At 40.8% G+C, this 19,049-nt stretch overlaps 2 protein-coding genes across 5 annotated transcripts in view; one reads left to right on the plus strand and one right to left on the minus strand.

The window, feature by feature from the left end:
* The window catches only part of plekhg4 (pleckstrin homology domain containing, family G (with RhoGef domain) member 4), a 91,895-nt gene that overhangs the window by 33,764 nt on the left and 39,082 nt on the right, over positions 1–19,049 (plus strand). For 3 of the 4 annotated variants that reach the window (XM_079867006.1, XM_079867004.1, XM_079867005.1), the window contains exons 3-6: positions 10,812–13,719; positions 17,032–17,208; positions 17,290–17,413; positions 17,641–17,734. In XM_079867006.1, the coding sequence (XP_079723132.1) occupies positions 11,049–13,719; positions 17,032–17,208; positions 17,290–17,413; positions 17,641–17,734 (3,066 nt within the window). In that variant the 5' untranslated portion in view covers positions 10,812–11,048. The remainder of the gene's footprint in view (positions 1–10,811; positions 13,720–17,031; positions 17,209–17,289; positions 17,414–17,640; positions 17,735–19,049) is intronic. The other variant, XM_079867007.1, reaches the window with a different exon arrangement.
* Positions 1,222–8,976, minus strand: LOC307156268 (uncharacterized protein; the record flags this gene model as incomplete). The annotated part of the gene is made up of 3 exons (XM_079867562.1): positions 1,222–1,378; positions 7,600–8,281; positions 8,964–8,976. The coding sequence occupies 3 exons, from the start codon at positions 8,974–8,976 to the stop codon at positions 1,222–1,224; spliced, it is 852 nt and encodes a 283-aa protein (XP_079723688.1).

Here is a 19,049-nt window from a genome sequence, read left to right on the forward strand (position 1 = left end):
TCTCCTTTTGAATGACGAATATTAACTATTGATACCTGCTGTAGTCTGTGCTGTGTGTTCAAGTGCAGCTTTTTGGTCCAGACGCAGCCAACGCGAGGCAACAACACCGTTGTTTTTTTGGCGCCGCTAGTTCTTTGACGTCGGCTTGGTGTGTCCAGGGCTTAATGCAATTAGACCGTAACAATCATGACATTTAAACATTTGTTTCAGATTTGCATGTATTTTTGTCACATTTGTTCTAATCGTTTGAGGCAGCCTACTAATGTTAACATCCTCTCAGCCTTGTCGACACTGTTCTCTACTAATGCAGCATCTAGTCAACAAATTAATCATTTTAAAATATGACTCCGTGTTCTGTAGACAGAGTAGTGTGTACTTCACTTTTCATTGTCGAGGCTTTAAATACGCATCTGATGTATTCTGCTCAGTGCTGAGTGTAGCGTCACATGTCAAAACAAACACCACGAGGCGTCAGTGATAGTTTTTATTTCACCTCTGGAGGTTGCTCTCGTGCTGTGTAATGACAGCAGACCCTTCTCAGCTGCTCCCACCATAAACAGGAAATCGGGAACCGGGAAATTGGTGTGGATTATTACCGATAACCGATATAACCAGATAACCAGAAATCGGTTATCGGTGCCGATGAGTCTGTATAAATTAAATTTAGTCAACCTCTAATACATTTCATAGACATGCTTTCACATGCATTCAACAGAGAATGAATGTGTGAGTGACACATTTCCCCTTCATTCTTTTTTTCTCTTACTCACTGCTTTAATCATTCTGCCATTTTATCTCAGCCTAACATTTGCAGCCATATTTTGTTTGTTTCTCTGTTGGCCTCTTGTTGTGTTTTGTCATGTCCTCTTCCGTGTCATGTTTTGTTAGCTGAGCCCCCACTCATCATTAGTCATTATGAGGGTGTACCCAGAACACACATACACATGTATGTTAAAACAAAAGGCTCGGCAAGCCTGTTGGCCTGAATGTTTGTGTTATTGGTTCTTGTTTTGGTTATTTGAGAAGAAGCCCCCAGAAGTTCTGATCCTTCACAGCCAGATAAGCAAAGATCGGCACACTCACATGCTCTACACATCTGTCTACACACACATTCAATTCAATTCAATTCAAATTTATTTGTATAGCGCTTTTCACAATACATATTGTTTCAAAGCAGCTTTACAGAAAGTGCATTTCAGAAATGTACATTGAGAAATACAGTTAGTTAATCATGTATTGATTTAGGGCATAAACATCGCCAGCGTCGAGTCGTCTCTTCACAGGCGCCGAGTCGTCTCTGCACGGGTGTTGGAGAATCTGTAGTTTCCATGAGAGGCTGGATACAAACTGGAGCTGACGATCTGTATTTACCTCGGGACTAGCGTCCCGAGATAACAACAGAAAAGCATATGGGAAATAATTAGCGTAGCTGCTGTTCGCAATATTAATGCATTCAATCTGATTCAACTGTAGTATAAAATGTAAGTATTATGTGAATGCCTGGCTGAAGAGATGCGTCTTTAATCTAGTTTTAAACTGGGACAGCGAGTCTGAGCCTCGAACAATATCAGGAAGGCCATTCCAGAGTTTAGGAGCTAAATGTGAAAACGCTCTCCCTCCTTTAGTGGACTTAGATATCCTAGGAATGACCAGAAGCCTCGAATTTAGTGATCTTAAAGAGCGCGATGGATTGTAGGGCGATAGAAGTTCCGTTAAATACACGGGAGCTAAGCCGTTTAGGGCTTTATAGGTCAGTAGCAATACTTTGTAATTGATACGGAACTTTATAGGTAACCAATGTAGAGACGACAGAATTGGTGTTATATGATCGTATTTTCTTGATCTAGTAAGAACTCTAGCGGCGGCATTTTGGACTAACTGTAGCTTGTTTATTGAGGATGCAGGACAACCAGCTAATAGAGCATTACAGTAATCTAGTCTCGAGGTCATGAATGCATGAACTAACTTTTCTGCATCAGAAACAGATAGCATGTTACGTAGCTTAGCAATGTTTCTAAGGTGGAAAAAGGCTGTTCTTGTAACATATGAAATATGATTTTCAAAAGACAAGTTGCGGTCTAATATAACACCCAGGTCTTTTACTGTAGAGGATAAAGTAACAGGACACCCTTCTAAATTAAAGTTGTATTGTAAGAGGTTTTGTGGGCAGTTTTTTGGACTAATAAGTAATACCTCCGTTTTATCTGAATTTAATAGCAGAAAATTACATGTCATCCAGTATTTTATATCTTTAACCCTCTGGGGTCTGGGGTGTTTTTGGGGTCCTTGAGATGTTCTGACATGCCCTGACATTTGTGCTTTTTTCAGTTGCTTATAAACATATTAATGGCAAAAAAAAATTACACACTATTTAGCACAAACAGGACTACCATAATATGTGAGCAACAAGAATGTACATGTCTGCATTTTTGAGAGAATAATGTTTATGCGTGGTTATTGAAAAAACTAAAAACTAAAGTTTCTGAAATAAGGCCACAAAACACATACTAAATATGTGGCAATAAGACTTTTGACTAATGGATTTCATCGCCTAGTGTTTTTTCTTCAAAATGATATGAAAATCATCCTGCCTAATCATCCACAAAAAAACGATACATTGATTTTAGTTTTGTGAAACACTTTTAGTTTGGAAAGCCAATATGCGGATGGGGCGTAAACGCTCCAACAGCATCATGCATATGTAGTAGTTCACACCTGGTGAGACTACGACCCTGCATACTTAATGAGCCATTCATTCAGGTGACGTGTCACCTATAGCTAACTTAAATATACAAGCTTCATAAAAATGATCATTCTAGGAGAAAATTTCAGATGGCATTTAGAGGCTTTTGCATCTGAACTCTTCATATATACACACACACATATATGCATGCACATACATACTTTATAATCTTTTCAAAACTAGTCAACGTCTTTCAAAACTAAAGTATACATTTTATCATACGTATTTCAAAGTAAAGGATTCATTAGTTAGTTGATGACTTTATTTTTGACAAAACACATACAGTATATATTCCTCATCTCAGTATAGCAATAGAGTTTGCTAAAAGCTGTTCATTCAATACAGCAGTATTTGAAAATCGATCATATTTTGTAAAATTACATTTATATTTGCATTTATGTCAAAACCTAGACACTTTTAAACATCAAAAGGACATTTATTAATATGTATTCGTGTCAAAATGACAAATAAACAGATTTTCCTATTCAATTTTGCATGGAAACGCTTCCAAGACGCTTGCGTGTCGCGTGAAAAATAGGCGTCGGTTCTATTTCTAGAATGCACGCGTTTTCCACGCGGCTCGTGCCGCGCCTGAGACGCGCGTCTCACACAGGCAGTGTGCAAACTCTAAACTGTTAACATGGATGGGAGCCGAAATAAAAACGGACACGCCACGCAGCTGAGACGCTTACGCCACGCATCCAGTGTTTCACCGGCCTTATCCAGCGGATGTGGGCGTTTCACAGGTTTGTATGGATCGCCTCACATTTGCGTTTGAATAGCGCGGTCTCCGTAGGCGGAGTCACATTAAAACTTAATTAGCTGAGATGAGAACGACTGACATCTCTCTCTTTACATACATATTATATAAACTGTGAATATTTGTTTTTTATAAAAATTACTTCATTTGAAAGAAGATAATTCAAGCTTCATGCCTGTGTGACTGTATGCCTGTTTGACTGAGTATTCGCTGAGTTACAGTTCATTTTCGGACGCGTTTCAGAATTGACTTCACTGACGGAGAGTAGGCAGAACTCGCATCATGTTTATTTTTCTTTATTTGGCGAAAAGCACAACACTTTGTTTTTATTATGAGCATACACAAAAAAAAATACACACTAAACAGGATCGATTGATGTATAACACAAGCATATAAGATAAAAATTAATATTTTTTTTTTCTTTTTTTTTTGCACTCATACGAAAAAAAACGAGCCTATCGCGCCGGCGCGATAGCCGACCTCAGGGGGTTAACACACCAGTTAATTTAGATAATTCACACGAGTTAATTTAGATAATTTAGCGTTTTCATCTGGTCGTGATGAAATATATAATTGAGTGTCATCAGCATAACAGTGGAAATTAATTCCATGTTTTCTTATAATTAGAGATGCACCGATTGATCGGCTGGTGACCGGAATTGGCCGATTTTCACGTGATCGGCCATGACCGGCGACCGGCCGGTCAGTCTGACATATGCCGATTTTATGCCGGTCAAATGCACTCGGGCACCGCATGATTAACCTTTTGAGCGGTACCGTCTCATATATGGTATTTTTATTTATGTGCTCCTGCCCTGAGTAATGTTACGGTGCCACATTTAGGATGTTCAGTGACGTCGCATAACTGCCAGATTCAAACTGTGCTCTCGCGCGTTGGTTGGCGCTGAGCCAGAGTCGGACGCGTTCAGCGCTGTCATATATCACAACTAAGCAGTGTTTTCATCCTCATAATGTTTATTTTAGGTTTCAGATATTTAAATACACATAAGCACGAGTAAAACAATACATTTGGAGTTTGTAAAATACACACTGATGTCTGTGGAAGCAGCAATAACAATCTATTCAAATATAATTTGCCGACATGTGTTATTCATATCAGACAAACATAGTGAAAGTAACTTAACTATAAAGTTTACTCTATTCTTCTCAGTTCACCGGCCACTTTCTTGCATTTATTTCGGGAGAAACTGATGAATTCACGTGCTGTAAATCCGACTGACAGGACAACATTGCGGCGCCCATCTCATGTTATAGATCAAGATTATTTATAAAGGTTTTTAAACGACCAAACACACTCACTTACACGTATTTGAGAATCGGAATAACAGATAGGCTGATTGATGACATGGTAAGCAAGTTTGTGAATATTTTGAATAAAAAAGGAAAAGCGGAATAAAAGCGACACATCTGTCATACAGTATTATTGTGGCTGCGGTGTATCGCGTGACGCGTCGCTATGGAAACATTAAAGGGAACGTTCGCCTCGAATGAAAAAACTCACTCTGGGGGTGGGGGTGTCAGTTAGAATATTTTAAACTTACGCGTGAAAGGGTTAAAGAAAAGATCGAAAATAAATATTTGTGTGTGCTGTAAAGTGGTTAGAATTTTTTTTAATCGGAATCGGCTAAAATCGGTATCGGCAGGTCAAACTCAATGAAAAATCGGAAATCGGAATCGGCCTAGAAAATTGTAATCGGTGCATCTCTACTTATAATATTACCAAGTGGCAGCATATATTGAGAATAGCAGAGGGCCTAACACAGATCCTTGCGGTACACCGTAGTTTACTGACGTTATCTTCGATTTTTCCCCATTTACGCAGACAAAATGGTAACGGTCTGATAAGTATGATCTGAACCAGCTTAATGCCTGTCCCTGAACACCAGTGTAGTTTTGTAGTCGGTCTAAGAGTATTGTGTGATCTATAGTATCGAACGCAGCACTAAGATCAAGTAAAACTAGAATTGAGATACAGCCTTGGTCAGAAGCTAAAAGTAAATCATTTGTGATTTTAACGAGCGCAGTTTCTGTGCTATGGTGCGGCCTGAATCCAGACTGAAACTTTTCATAGATATCATTTTCTTGCAAGAAAGAGCACAGTTGAGCGGACACAACTTTTTCTAGTATTTTAGACATAAATGGAAGATTTGAAATGGGTCTGTAATTTGCTAGGTTATTATGATCTAATTGTGGTTTCTTAATAAGAGGTTTTATAACTGCCAACTTGAATATTCTTGGAACATGACCTAAGGATAAAGACGAGTTAATAATATTGAGAAGAGGCTCTTCCACTACAGGTAACACTTCTTTCAGTAGTTTAGTTGGTATTGGATCTAATAAACACGTTGTTGGTTTAGATGCAATGATAAGTTTATTTAACTCTTCCTGTCCTATAGTTGCAAAGCGCTGTAATTGTTCTTGTGGGGTGATAATTGAGGCTGAATCATAAGACACCATTAAAGATTGTACATTTACAATTGTGTTTCTGATGCTTTCTATTTTCTCAGTGAAGAAATTCATAAAATCATTACTACTACACTGTAACGGAATATTTTGCTTAGGTAACGTCTGTTTATTTGTTAGTCTAGCGACGGTGTTAAATAAAAACCTAGGATTATTTTGGTTGTTTTCTATTAGTTTGCGGAGATGCTCAGCCCTGGCTGCTTTTAGGGCCTTTTTATAACGTGACATACTGTCTTTCCATGCGATTCTAAAGACCTCTAGATTAGTTTGTTTCCATTTACGCTCTAAATTACGAGTTTCTCTCTTTAGAACATGCGTAACACTGTTGTACCATGGTGCTTTAGTTTTCTCTCTAACCTTTTTTAATCTAATTGGTGCAACGATGTCTAATGTACTAGAGAAAATGGTGCTCATAGTGCTAGTCATTTCCTCTAGTTCATCTGTTTGTTTGGGTTCACTGAGCAGCTGAGATAGATCAGGTAAGCTATTTGAGAAATGATCTATAGTTGTTGGAAGGATTGTTCTGCCTGGTCGATAACGCGGCGCAACATGACAAATTTCAGCGGTACGTAGTATGCAAGTGACCATGTAATGGTCAGTGACTTCATCACTTTGCGGTATAATATCTATATTGGTTGGATCGGCTCCATGTGATATAATTAAATCTAGCGTATGATTAAGACGATGAGTGGGACCAGTTACGTTTTGCTTGACCCCAAAGGAGTTTAATAAATCTGTAAACGCAGCCCCTAAAGCATCATTTGAATTATCTACGTGTATGTTAAAATCTCCAACAATTAATGCTTTATCGACATTGACCAAAAGATCTGAGAGAAAGTCTGCAAACTCTTTTAGGAAATCAGCGTAAGGCCCTGGCGGTCTATATACGGTAGCCAAGGCTAGAGATAATATGGATTTCTTTCTTACATCTAAGAGAGTAACATTTAGCACAAGTACTTCAAACGAATTAAACCTGTGACCTGTTTTCTGAGTAACAGTAAGAATATCTTTATAGATTATAGCAACACCACCGCCACGACCAATCAGACGGGGCTCATGCTTGTAACAGTATCCAGGAGGAGTAGACTCATTAAGACCGAAATAATCATTTGGTTTAAGCCAGGTTTCAGTAAGGCAAAGTACATCGAAACTATTATCTGTGACCATTTCATTTACAATAACCGCCTTAGGTGTAAGCGATCTGATGTTTAAAAGACCTAGCTTTATAAATTGTTTTTGTTCACTAATATTGAGATTTTCTGGTTTAATCACAATTAGATTTTTCTTAGATCCTGCAGTAGATTTATTATTTGATCTCACTAAACGAGGAATAGACACAGTTTCAATATAATGTTCTACATTGGTACTTATATCAATTAAGTTTGGACAGCAAAGAGTGTGATTTGGACTTTGACTTACTAGTCATATGGTGTGTAGCGTCTTGGAGATGTTGTCCGACAGAAGAGCCGCTCCGATTCTGCTGGGGTGAAGGCCATCAGCACGGAAGAGCCTAGGTCGCTCCCAGAAAAGATTCCAATTATTTACAAAGAGCAGTCTCTGTTCATTACACCATGACATTAACCATTCATTTAGAGCAAATAATCTACTGAACCTTTCGTGTCCTAGTCGGTAGGTGGGAAGCGGTCCAGACACGATGATCGTTGTTTCAGGCGATGTGCTGCGTACCGTCTCGATCAGGCTCCTGTAGTCCTTCTTCAGAACCTCCGACTGCCGTAGCCTGATGTCGTTCGTTCCCGCGTGCAGCACGACAGCTCCGACGGGCTCGTCACCGTTCAGAATCCCGGGAACCTGTGCAGCGACATCGAGAACACGAGCACCAGGAAAGCAGTGAGTGCGAACCTTACCTTTACCTATGGTAGCACGGACATGCCGGACGATGGAACTGCCGATGATCACAGCGTCGCATTCCGTCTCGCGTAGAGGGGAGAAGCGGTTCCGGGTGGAGATCTCGAAGGCCGGGAGGGGCGGAGAGGTCCTAGCTCTGGTCCTGGCCCACGTCTTCCGCTGTGGAATCACCCAGGGTCCATGTTGTTGTGTCGGTGCCGGAGTGAATGAAACCAGGGATGATCGCATCCTGGGCAGAGAAACACATGGAGTAGACGAGGTCGGAGTCGAAAGGTTACTAACCACTGACCTGTGAGCATCGGCGCGTGATGTTTCAAGCGCGAAACGTCGATCTCGTAGCTCGGCCTGTCTCTCTAGTAGGTCGCGGATCTGCTTCTCCACGGATTCCAGCTCTAACTGCACAGAATGCAGCTCGAAGGTGTCCTCACCTGCACTCAAAGGTAACGTTAGACACACATCCGTTATATTCGCCATTATAGCAGATGTGCTATAATGGCGAATTATAGCTTTCAGTGATACGGGTGTAAATAAGTCGATCGATAGGCGCGACCACGTGTGTAATGCTAGCGGGCTAAGGCTAGTAGCGGAAGTTCGAAAGGTTGGATATATGTAGCGATATCAGAGCAATCCGATTGTTTTTTAAGGAGAATAGTATTCCAGATATGTTCACACGCTATAAAAAATGAAAAAGTTCGTTTGTAAAAGAGTGTAAAGAAGAAAAACAAGGTTTCTGAATTAATTCGACGGAGCTCCAAACACAACGCACTCCAAAGAACACATGTTCTTTACACTCGACTTCAGCCTCTTGTTCCTTAGTTACAGTTTTCTTTGTGACACCCCCATATGCTACACGCACAGCATTCTTGACTTTGAGTGACAAGGAGAGACAGGAAATAATGGGGAGATGGCTATCGGGAAATAACAAAAGCCGGACTCAATCTCATGTTGCTGAAAATATCTGCTTAGACTAGATGAATTTCCAGACTAATTTATGTACACATGCTGTAATAATCGAGCTGCAGCGGGGTTTTTTTTTTGTGTGTGTGTGTGTGTGTGTGTGTGTGTGTGTGTGTGTGTGTGTGTGTGTGTGTGTGTGTGTAGTCAAGCTACAGTCGTAGATCATTAAGCCTGTTAGTCCGCTTCACAAAAATGAGACTTTTATGATTTTGGTTGATGATGTCTTTATATGACACTTTAAAAAGGTCAATTGTGGTTTTAGTATGACTGAAATAAAAAATTGAAAGTGCATGTAAACTCGCTTTATGGCTTGTCTGTTGTTTATGCATATAAACTTTCTTTATGACTTGTCTGTTGTTTCTGACAACAGAGTCCTCACAATTATAACCAAAATTATCAGGCCTGCTCTGCACACTCACACAAAGGAATATTGGTGGAATTTCATGACTGAAAGCCAGCCCCAATGGAGAACAGGTCTTTTTTCAGGTGCACAACTGAAAAAAAGACCTTTTAACAGGACCCCTACCAGTATACCCCCTTTTAGTGTCTTGTTTTTTGTAGTTTGTGTGCGCGTGTGTGTCAATATGTGCATTTATGCTCATTGTGAACCCTGTGGGAACAGCGGCTGCTCGCTGCACCTGGGGTCAGTGGAGTATCTCCAGGTCTGTCTATTTCTGCGTGTAGGTGGGGGCTGCAGCTTGAAGGTGAATGAGAATATAATAATGGGAAACAGAAGCTTAAACTGAGAGGTCTGTGAATAAAAAGCCCTTTCACCCCCCCACCCCTACCCTCGGCGCAAGGACATTCAACCCTCCTTCCTCCCTTGCCCTGCTCTTCCTTTCAAAGGAAGCGGGTCATTTTCAGCAGACCGTAGTAAACTTGAGCAGAATATTCATTTCATCACTGGTATATCCAAAAGCACATTTGCATCAAGTTACACAGAGCCAGTCAGTATTACAGTCTGTGTGACATGACTGTCAAAGCATATAGGAAGAAACACTGAACCGTGGAGTTGTTTCGGGACTCCAAGGCTATTTTCTCCTCCTTTAGTGTCCCTGTACACTTCCTTTGTATAATTCATTCAAATGAATGAAACGGGGTACAGAGAGACTGCAGGGCCTTGTAATTGAATTACAATAAAGGGGCTTATTGTCCAAACTGTCTTAGTGAATCATCTAGAACAGGGTTTCTCAAACTCGGTCCTGGAGGGCCACTGTCCTGCACAGTTTAGCTCCAACCCTGATCAAACACACCTGAGCAAGCTAATCAATGTCTTCAGGATCAATGTCTTCAGGTGTGTTTGATCAGGTTTGGAGCTAAACTGTGCAGGACAGTGGCCCTCCAGGACCGAGTTTGAGAAACCCTGATCTAGAAGCTTCCGGATTCAACAAGAAAGAATATCTTATAATCCCTGTCCACTTTAAATCCCTGTGATCTTATTATCTGTATTATTCACTGTTGTGTTAATTAAATGGCATTTTAAAAACATAGTGAAAGTGGCAGATTGTTGACACGTTTTTTATGAAGCTTTAATTGTATTAGTTTATCATTAGTTAATAAAAATGTTTTGCATGCATTTTATTTTTTGCAATATATGTTTTCCCTTAAAATCCCCAATGAGCAAGCCATTGATACATGCATACAAACATAGATGTTCAGATGTTCTGAGGCTATATTAATTTTCTTATTGTTTTGAGGAAAAATGTGCACTTAGAATGGGGGAAAATGGAAAACATTATTTGCCACTTTGTCTTTTCTTCATGTTTTAAAGTCCTGAAAATTATATGTGGCAAATATAATAATTTAGCTGGATGACCCATTGACAGAATCCTGCCTCTAGCTCTCTGTTTTGTTAGATTTTTATTGCAGTATATTGAAATTTGGAATGCATTTCTTTCTAGGAAAACTAAAATGTGTCCTGTGAGTCTTTCTATATAACAACAGTTCAATTAACATTGATTGATTTCCTGACTGGTTGTTCCCTCTCTCCTCTCTCTACAGTTTCCATACTGTGGTTACCTTTTTCGTCATGAAGGCTGGCCACTGTGTGTTCATGAGAAGGTCATAATCCAGCTCTCCTCTTTGGACTGGCGTGTGTTACGGCCCAGCGACTTCTACTTGCAGGTGACGCCAACACCCAAAAGCCCCCCGCGCATCACAGTGAAGTGTCTGGCAGTTAGTGGGCAGCATGTGGAGGAGCTTAGCGTACCGGAGCTAGCATACACCTCTCTATTCACCATGGACTGGCTGGAGTCCATCAACCGGGAGAGGACTGTGGTCAGAAGAGCCGCCCTGGAACACTGTCTTTTATCAGCGGATAATGACATTTTTAGGGTACCGTGGGAGGATATTGTTCACCCAGAGTTTATCAGCAGACCTTCCAAAGTTACAGAACAAGGCGGAAGTAGAGGAATGGCCAAGGAAGTTTCAGACTCAGAGGGGAGGGACTCTGATGTAGATCAAGAAGACAACCCTGAGGACATACAATGTAGGATTTTTATTGACACTTCCACAGACCAATCAGGGGAGATGGACTGTCAGAGCAAGGGGGTTAAGCTCCTCCCTGCTCTCAGTGAGATCAATAAAGATAGCTGTGGGCGGAGCTCTAGCAGCACAGCGGAGGATTCAGAGGGGGAGTATGTGGAGCTAGCCGATATCTCCTTACCACGCTTTTCCCCACAGAAGGGCTCTCTCACTCAAGCCATTAGTATGAACTACAGAAATCTACATAAACCGCAGACTGCTGGTTCTACTCAGCCTAAAGCCAAACCAGAGGAGAGTCTTTTGAAGAATGGTGCATGCTCACAAAGCATGGTGTGTGCCATGTTGATTGAGGAAAACCTGAGTGATGCCTACCAATCTGTGATTTTAACCCCCACTGCTCTTGCAGAGGCAGAGCGTCCGCTCCAGCAAGTGGACGAGTTTAAGCCCACATTTGCTGCAGGTACAACCGCCTGTGACCGTGTGTCTGAGCATGATTCTGAGAGAGAGATGTCCGATTGTGATACTGATCCACTATCTGATATGTCAACACAAACAGACAGTAAACCAGTCGTCATGTCACTAGACAACAGTGTCATCAGCACATCACAACCTGACAACAAACTAGACAGCACATCACAACTAGTCAGTGAGCCAATCAAGACATCACAACCTGACATTGAACCAGTAAGCATATCTCAACCAGACCTTAAACCACTATGCATATCACAACTTGATTGCAAACTAGTCAGCACATCACAACCAGACAGCAGACTAGTCAACACGTCACAGCTAGTCAATGAGCCAGTCAAGACATCACAATCAGAAGTTGAACCAGTAAGCATATGTCAGCTAGACAGTAATTTAGCCAGCACATCACAACCAGACCGCAAACCAGTCAGCATGTCACAATTAGTCATTGAGCCAGTCAAGACATCACAACCAGATGGTAAATCAGTAAGCACAACTCAGCTAGACAAACTAATCAGCATGTCAAAACCAGTCAGCATGTCACTAATAGTCAATGAGCCAGTCAAGACATTACAACCAGACCTTAAACCAGTAAGCATATCTCAACTAGACAGTAAACTAGTTAGCACATCACAACCAGATAACCAACAATTTGACACATCGCAACTAGAATGTGAACTAGCTAGCATATCTCCACCAGACAGCAAACCACTCAACACATCACATCTATACAAAACGCCACTAAGAACATCACAACCAAACAGCAAAACAGTCGACATGGCACAACTACACAGCGAAGTAACTAGTACATCACAGCCAGAGAATGAAATGTTATCTGGTAATTTAGAGAGTAAAAACTCAGAACAAGTTTCTCTGGATAATATTGAACTCTTTGTGTCTGATCCTGCTGCAGAAGCAGAAGTCAGATCTAAATCTGAGCAGATGAGAGGTGATTGTGGCCTGGAAGGTAGTTGTGATCTGCAGAACAGTGGAGTGTCGGTCTCTGAGCCTCAAGCTATCAGTGTGTCTTTACAGAATCAGACTGAGCAAACAGATCACAGCCCATGTCAGATACACACACACATTCATACACCACCTGAGAAAGTGCATGATCGTATTGCCATAAAAGAGGACCATAAGACTTTAAGTAACAGTAGCCATGACAAAAATGAATCTTATGGTGATTATAGTCCCAGTGCAGAGGAAGAAGGTGGGCTTGTTTCGGCTGCTTCGCAAAACGACCAGGTAGCCTTGGCCTCTGTCACCACAGTGCCTGGGGAGGATCCGGTTACACTCATTTCAGAAGGTCAGGTGAGGACAGAATCCTGTGAGGACAGAAACAACGAGACAGAGGTGGAACTCCAGACAAAGGAAGAACGTGCAGAAAGAGATGTAGCGGGAAATTCGCCTTGTAAGGAGGCAAAAACAGTAGAAAAGAAAAGCATTCGAGTGTTTGAAAGCAAGACGGAGAATGAATTAGAAGCAGTTTGTAGGGCAGAGGAAGTTGAGACTGCTCAAACAGGTCTGGTAGATACCACGCCCAAGTCTGACTCCGACGTTCGAATTCAGGAGGAGGGCAGCTTCTCTGTAGGAACAGATGAGATTGAGAAGAAACAAACCAATGTTAAAGAGCAAGGGGTGGAGGAAGAGGAGACCAAGGCCAATACTGTGAGTGAGCAGGAGGCTATAGTGACCAACTATTCTGAAAATAGAGTCCAGTCAGCATGCACTCAAGTCCTTGATCTAGCCTCAGATATGCCAAACACAAATGGACATATGCACACTCAGGACACACCTACCACCGAACAAGAAGGGCAAAAAACAAAGGAGGAGGAGAGAAAGGGGGGAAAGGAGGAGAGGCAAGAGGATGAGGTTACTTCCTCTCTGAATGGCTCTCCAGCAGAGCATCAGCAGCAAGCAGACATGGAGTCCCATTACCATCAGCAGGAAGAGCAAGGTAGAGTCATCTTTGAAAAGTCCATCCCGCTCACCTTTACTTTATCCACATGCCTTCTTTCCCTTTAAACTCCACCCACTTTCCCCTTCCATTCATTTTTCATCCCCGTTTATTCGTCTTTACAGATGCATCTAAGCTCTGAACTGTTTCAGATGCGTCTAAAGACTTCTTCCACTGCCTCAGCTGATGAAGAACCTACTTCTCTCCCTTCTCCTCCTCTTTATTCACTCCATTCATTCACTTTCACAGTTTCATCCTCTCCCTTATATTTTATCACTTTTGTAACTATATTTTAATTCTGTTCACTTATAATCCCCTCTATTATTCACTTTTAGCTTCTTTTAATGGTGTTTCATGTATGAATTGTGTTCTACTTCACAAACGGTCTCCATGGTTTGTAGCAGTTGTTCACTACAGTGACTTGTGAGTAATTTTTTTCATCATTCATTCATTGCCGTGTCCACCTAGTATATTTACTCTAGATTAGCAGACTAGCTCCGGCGTTTCGACATTCAGGCCTCTGACAAGTTACAAATGGCTCTCAAATGGCCCATTCTACGACCTGATAGAGCTGCTTTTCTCTTCAGGCTGAAAGAAAAGCGTGCGAGGCTCTGGTTTTACTTAGACTGGGCACTTTACAAGGATTTGCTTTGTAGCAGGTCATATTCCGGCCTCTAGACAGTTTGTTTTCAAATTTAGACACACATTAATTCCACTGAACACTGTCCAAGATAGACAGCATTTCACATCTGAACTGCTAAAGGAAACAGCTGAAGAGAAGCCTGGGTTATGTGCTGGATTTCTGCTTTGTGTACTTTAGTAACTCAATCCTGCATTCGGTTGGATTAAACTATTTTAGGACATCTGTTGCAGTGAATAAAGCTGATATCAGATGAAGTGTCTTTTGTGTGTGATCAGGAGCCGCTTGTCTGCGCATTGATAATATATATACATTTTTTCTTTTTCTTTTTTTTCAAAAAAGTTGTTTGGAACAAACATCTGCCATATTGTTTATTAGTCCTTCACATCAACAGGTTGTTGTCAGTGTCCCACCTCCTCTTCCTCTTCATCTAGAGGATTTAGTTGCTTTGGATGTGCTCACCTGGCCCAGGTGTGGTACAGGTGTGAAGAAAGATAGATGAGATGAGGTGATGTGGGTGGGCCTGAACACAATCCCTGCTGTGGGACCTCTAAAATTGCAGGGGGTAAGCAGAGGGGGATGTTTTAGTGTGTGAGTGTGTTAGATGGTAATAGATGGAGTGTTTAAGTAATGGAGAACGGGTGGGTGGGGGGAGGGGGTGCACTGCTTTGAAGATAGGAACAGCAGAAAGAAGAAATGATGGTGTGTTTGTTGTGGTAGTTTGACTATGATAGATCTGATTCTTTCTCTCTTAGTGGGTGGTTCACAAACCCTAAACATTTTGAGTTTCAGTACTACAGCAAGACTACTATGGCTATTACCTCTATACACGCTAAAAGTAAGCTTATCTGCTTATCTTTGTTTTCGTTTTTTCTTTTCGTCATTTTTTCATTTTTTAGAGGATTTCAGGTGTTTATACTACTCTTAATCCACTGTTTCAAGTGAATAAGATTCAGTCTGCTCCGGTTTTGCAATGACTAAAATTTAAAAAGTAAAACCTCAAATCTTCAGTGTCAGCAGTTTGCTGGGTGTATTTTTAGTTTTTAAAGGAAAATTACCTTTGGACAATGATTCTCTAAGACCTATAAAACCTCTTGAAAAGCAGTAGAGACTTTGATGAGAATTCAGTCTGTGAAAGAGAGAGCTGATGAGCTGGGCAGATGGAAGACTAAAGACTAGATGATAGTATGGATAAGCTCTACAAGAGTTTCTCATAAGTTTCTACAAGTGAGCAACATTTCATTTGTGACTGATTGGCCAGACCATTGCATTTACCGATGTATGATCTTTACAGCAGACACACATATACAGTATATATACACACATTTATATGACGGCACAAAATCACAGTCATTCTATTACAATAAAAATAATAAATGTGTCTGCTATATGGAAATATATTCTGTTTAAATAGCCTGTTTTAGAGGTGTCCCTAATGGTCTGACTATTCAGGGTCCAGTGTTACAGCAGAAAGAAAAGATAATCAGATAGAAAGGAGAAGAAATGCATGAAGAATAATTACTGAAGGGTATGGGCCATGGCCAGACTGAACTCCAGACTGTGGTGAGAGAGTGTGAAGCCAAGACCCTCTGCTCTGCCCTGTCTGGGGTAGAACTCAGCTCAGCTCGAGGGGCGCTCATATAGTCTACTTCCTCAATGTGAGCATTCTCTGGCGAGGAGAATTTTGGGTAGACAAGGAGACAGAGAGAAAGCAAAGAGAAAAAACTATTTTTGTCTTATTTGTCAAATTTATCGTAGCTTATCTATTGTACCTAACTGAAGAAGAACATTCCATTGTGTTTATATTTCTTTCCTCAGAAGCTAACCTCTTCTGTTCCAGCTCAAATCCCTTCTGAAATATAGCAATCTCAGCCAGATTATGCTTCAGAGCAATTTATACATGTTTTTCTTGTCCTTGTGCAAGCTGTTTTACGAGTGCTGGAATTCCCAGGACTCCATCTCATCTGTTTTTGATCTCAGTATCTATTCTCTGCACAGCAGCAGCAGTGCGTGGCAGTGCAGCGAAGCAAAACTTTAGTTTTATGACTGTCGGAAGCTGATCTCTGGTTATCTCTGAGCCCTATCAATGTCTGGTATATGGGGCACAGATCCAAGCCACCCTATGGAACAACGCACAGGATGATACCTGGAATGCTTTAAATTAACTAGGAGTGTGCTTGTTTGAGCTGCATAATGGTACAGATTGGGCAAATGCTTACGCTCAGTTCAACCATTTCTACATTGCTGTTTGTTAGTGGGGGATTCAGAGAATGTGGGTCTGCTGGCTTTGTTCAGAGTCTGAATAGATTTGTGTCTCAGAGATTTAGCTTTTTTTCCCTTTTGTTTTTTTTATGGTTTAGAGCCAAATGTAGTTATCAAGTCAGTCATCTGTAAGCTGTGCTGTATATCTTCAGCGAGTAAGAATATCAGTGAAATCAATTTTGATACTGAGTGATCAAACATTGCAGTAAACACTCACTTCAACTGATCATATCATCGTTATCTGTGAACTTTCTATAGACTAAAGTGATGCATTATTGTCTTTAATAATAAGACAGATTGACTTGTCAGTGTTGTAAACTGAACCGTTTCTTTGTATACATTTAGGTTTTTGTTTGTGTGTGCCAGTGTTGTTTGTGTTGAAATAACTCCAACCGATTTTCATATTCCAGCATCCAGTCAGGAAGTAGACCACATTGTTTGCCACCTGTCTGCTAAAACCCAGAGTGAAGACCCCTCAGCAGTTCATCCACCACTGCCGCCCATCTCCCAGAGGACCCAGCCTGTCCAGAGTGAGGTGCATGACATCAATTCTGATGTCCTGAACTCAGGAGTGCTCTGCCTACCTGGTGAGGGACTGCTTCTAATGCCCTTAATATGGTCCTGCCATCAATATGATCCAAAAGCTCAACTTTTAAAATGAATTTTAGGAACAAGAGATAAATCAGGCCATGCCCTTGTGACCGTGACAATGAGAAACACTATCTGGTTGAATCCAAACTGCAACAGTGGAGAGCTGGTGCGGATCATGGTCTACTTCTTCAGTACACTCAGGTACACACATTGCCGTTTAAAAGTTTTGAATCAATATGTTTTGTTAAAAATTCTAAAAGAAGTCTCTAATGCTCACCAAGGCTGTATATATTTGATCAAAAATACAGAAAAAAACTGTAATATTGTTATTATAATCTAAGATTCATTCATTTAGAACAATAAACCATTGATATGTTATTTTATTTACCTTTCCTTCATCAAACACATGACCTTGATTTGACTCTCAGGAAGGAAGTTAGTGCTTTGGGACTGACTGTCCTGGTGGATGCCCGCAAGTGTTCTCCTGTCCCCGCCCTCTTTAAAGCCTTCAACATCCTCCAGGTACGAACACCATGACCGTAAAATTTGTAGTAACACACATATACAGTCTACCATTTGTTCATATCCTACACAGATAGAACTGTCACATGCAGTTCACATCCTCTAGGCGTTTCCTTTCTAATACTTTCTTCAAAACTGAATGGTAATGCAAACTTGCCATAAATCTTGATATTTAAATCTTACTTCCAACCAGACATCTGCTACTGAGGAATTCAGAAGAGCTGACTAAACTTAAGTAAACATTTGAGAAGAGTTTTCATCGACAGAATCAGTCATTATTGGCTAAACAAGGCAAAAAGCAGCACATCATAAATATAGTGTGATTTCCCAGCTGTGGAAATAAATAGTTGCATTCACACACAATTACACAATAGGACATGCTCACACGAGATTAGTAGAGAGAGGGTGATGTCTTTGGATTTCTTTTCCTCATCTGGGATTGGTTATTTTGCAGAATGCATCAACTTCTGACATGATTGTTGCTTGTTAGTAGTTATTTACTATTATTGAGATCTTATCTCAATTGTTAAAGGTTACTATTTTACAAGAGTGGCCTGACCAAGGTGGCAGTAGAGAACACAGGCGTCATATCCAGTCAGATTTCATTATATACATTTTTCTTTTAGTGTTTATGGAGAGTAGATGGCTTATCTCATCCTTAGAAGAATCACCTCACCAGTCATTTACATGAGTGATGTGAGGAAACCAGTAAGTAATGCTCAGAGTAACTGCAGGAACATGATCCCTGAGAACATTTAATGGAAGTGACTCCAGACTGGGTTTGTGTTCTAGACCTTAATGCAGATTAATGCTGCCTTCTTCTTCTGCCAAAAACCTGCCCTACTTTGACAGACTGAGGATGTGCCAATGCTGACTTCACCATTTAAACATCCTGAGGGAGATAGAGAGAGATAAATATGAGCAATATAAAAGTAAAATTGATGAATGCTTTTAATGACAACGTTATTTTGAGTAGCACAGGGCCTCTGTGAGAGCTTTTCATTGTCTTTATGAACTCATTTGAGGTTTAAAACAGCTGCAGAAATTCTCCATATGACCTTTGCCTGGTTTATTTTTTCTCATTTCTTTGATCTCCCATCTGTATCTGTAATCCATGATAGACAGCGTACAAGTGCTGTCTTGTGGAAAAGGTGGCTTTACTGAAAGTATAAGAGATTCTTGATGATGTACTGCTAAACTATGTGAATGCCACGTGTTTGAATGCCCTTCAGTGTATTCAGGGTCAGTGCTAACACTGACAGATGAGGTCTTTCTGAGTGAATGCAGTAGCTTAGTGACCGGTCCTGAGGGAACA

This window comes from Squalius cephalus, assembly GCF_949319135.1.
Source record: "Squalius cephalus genome assembly, chromosome: 3".
NCBI classification, from domain to species: Eukaryota; Metazoa; Chordata; class Actinopteri; order Cypriniformes; family Leuciscidae; genus Squalius; species Squalius cephalus.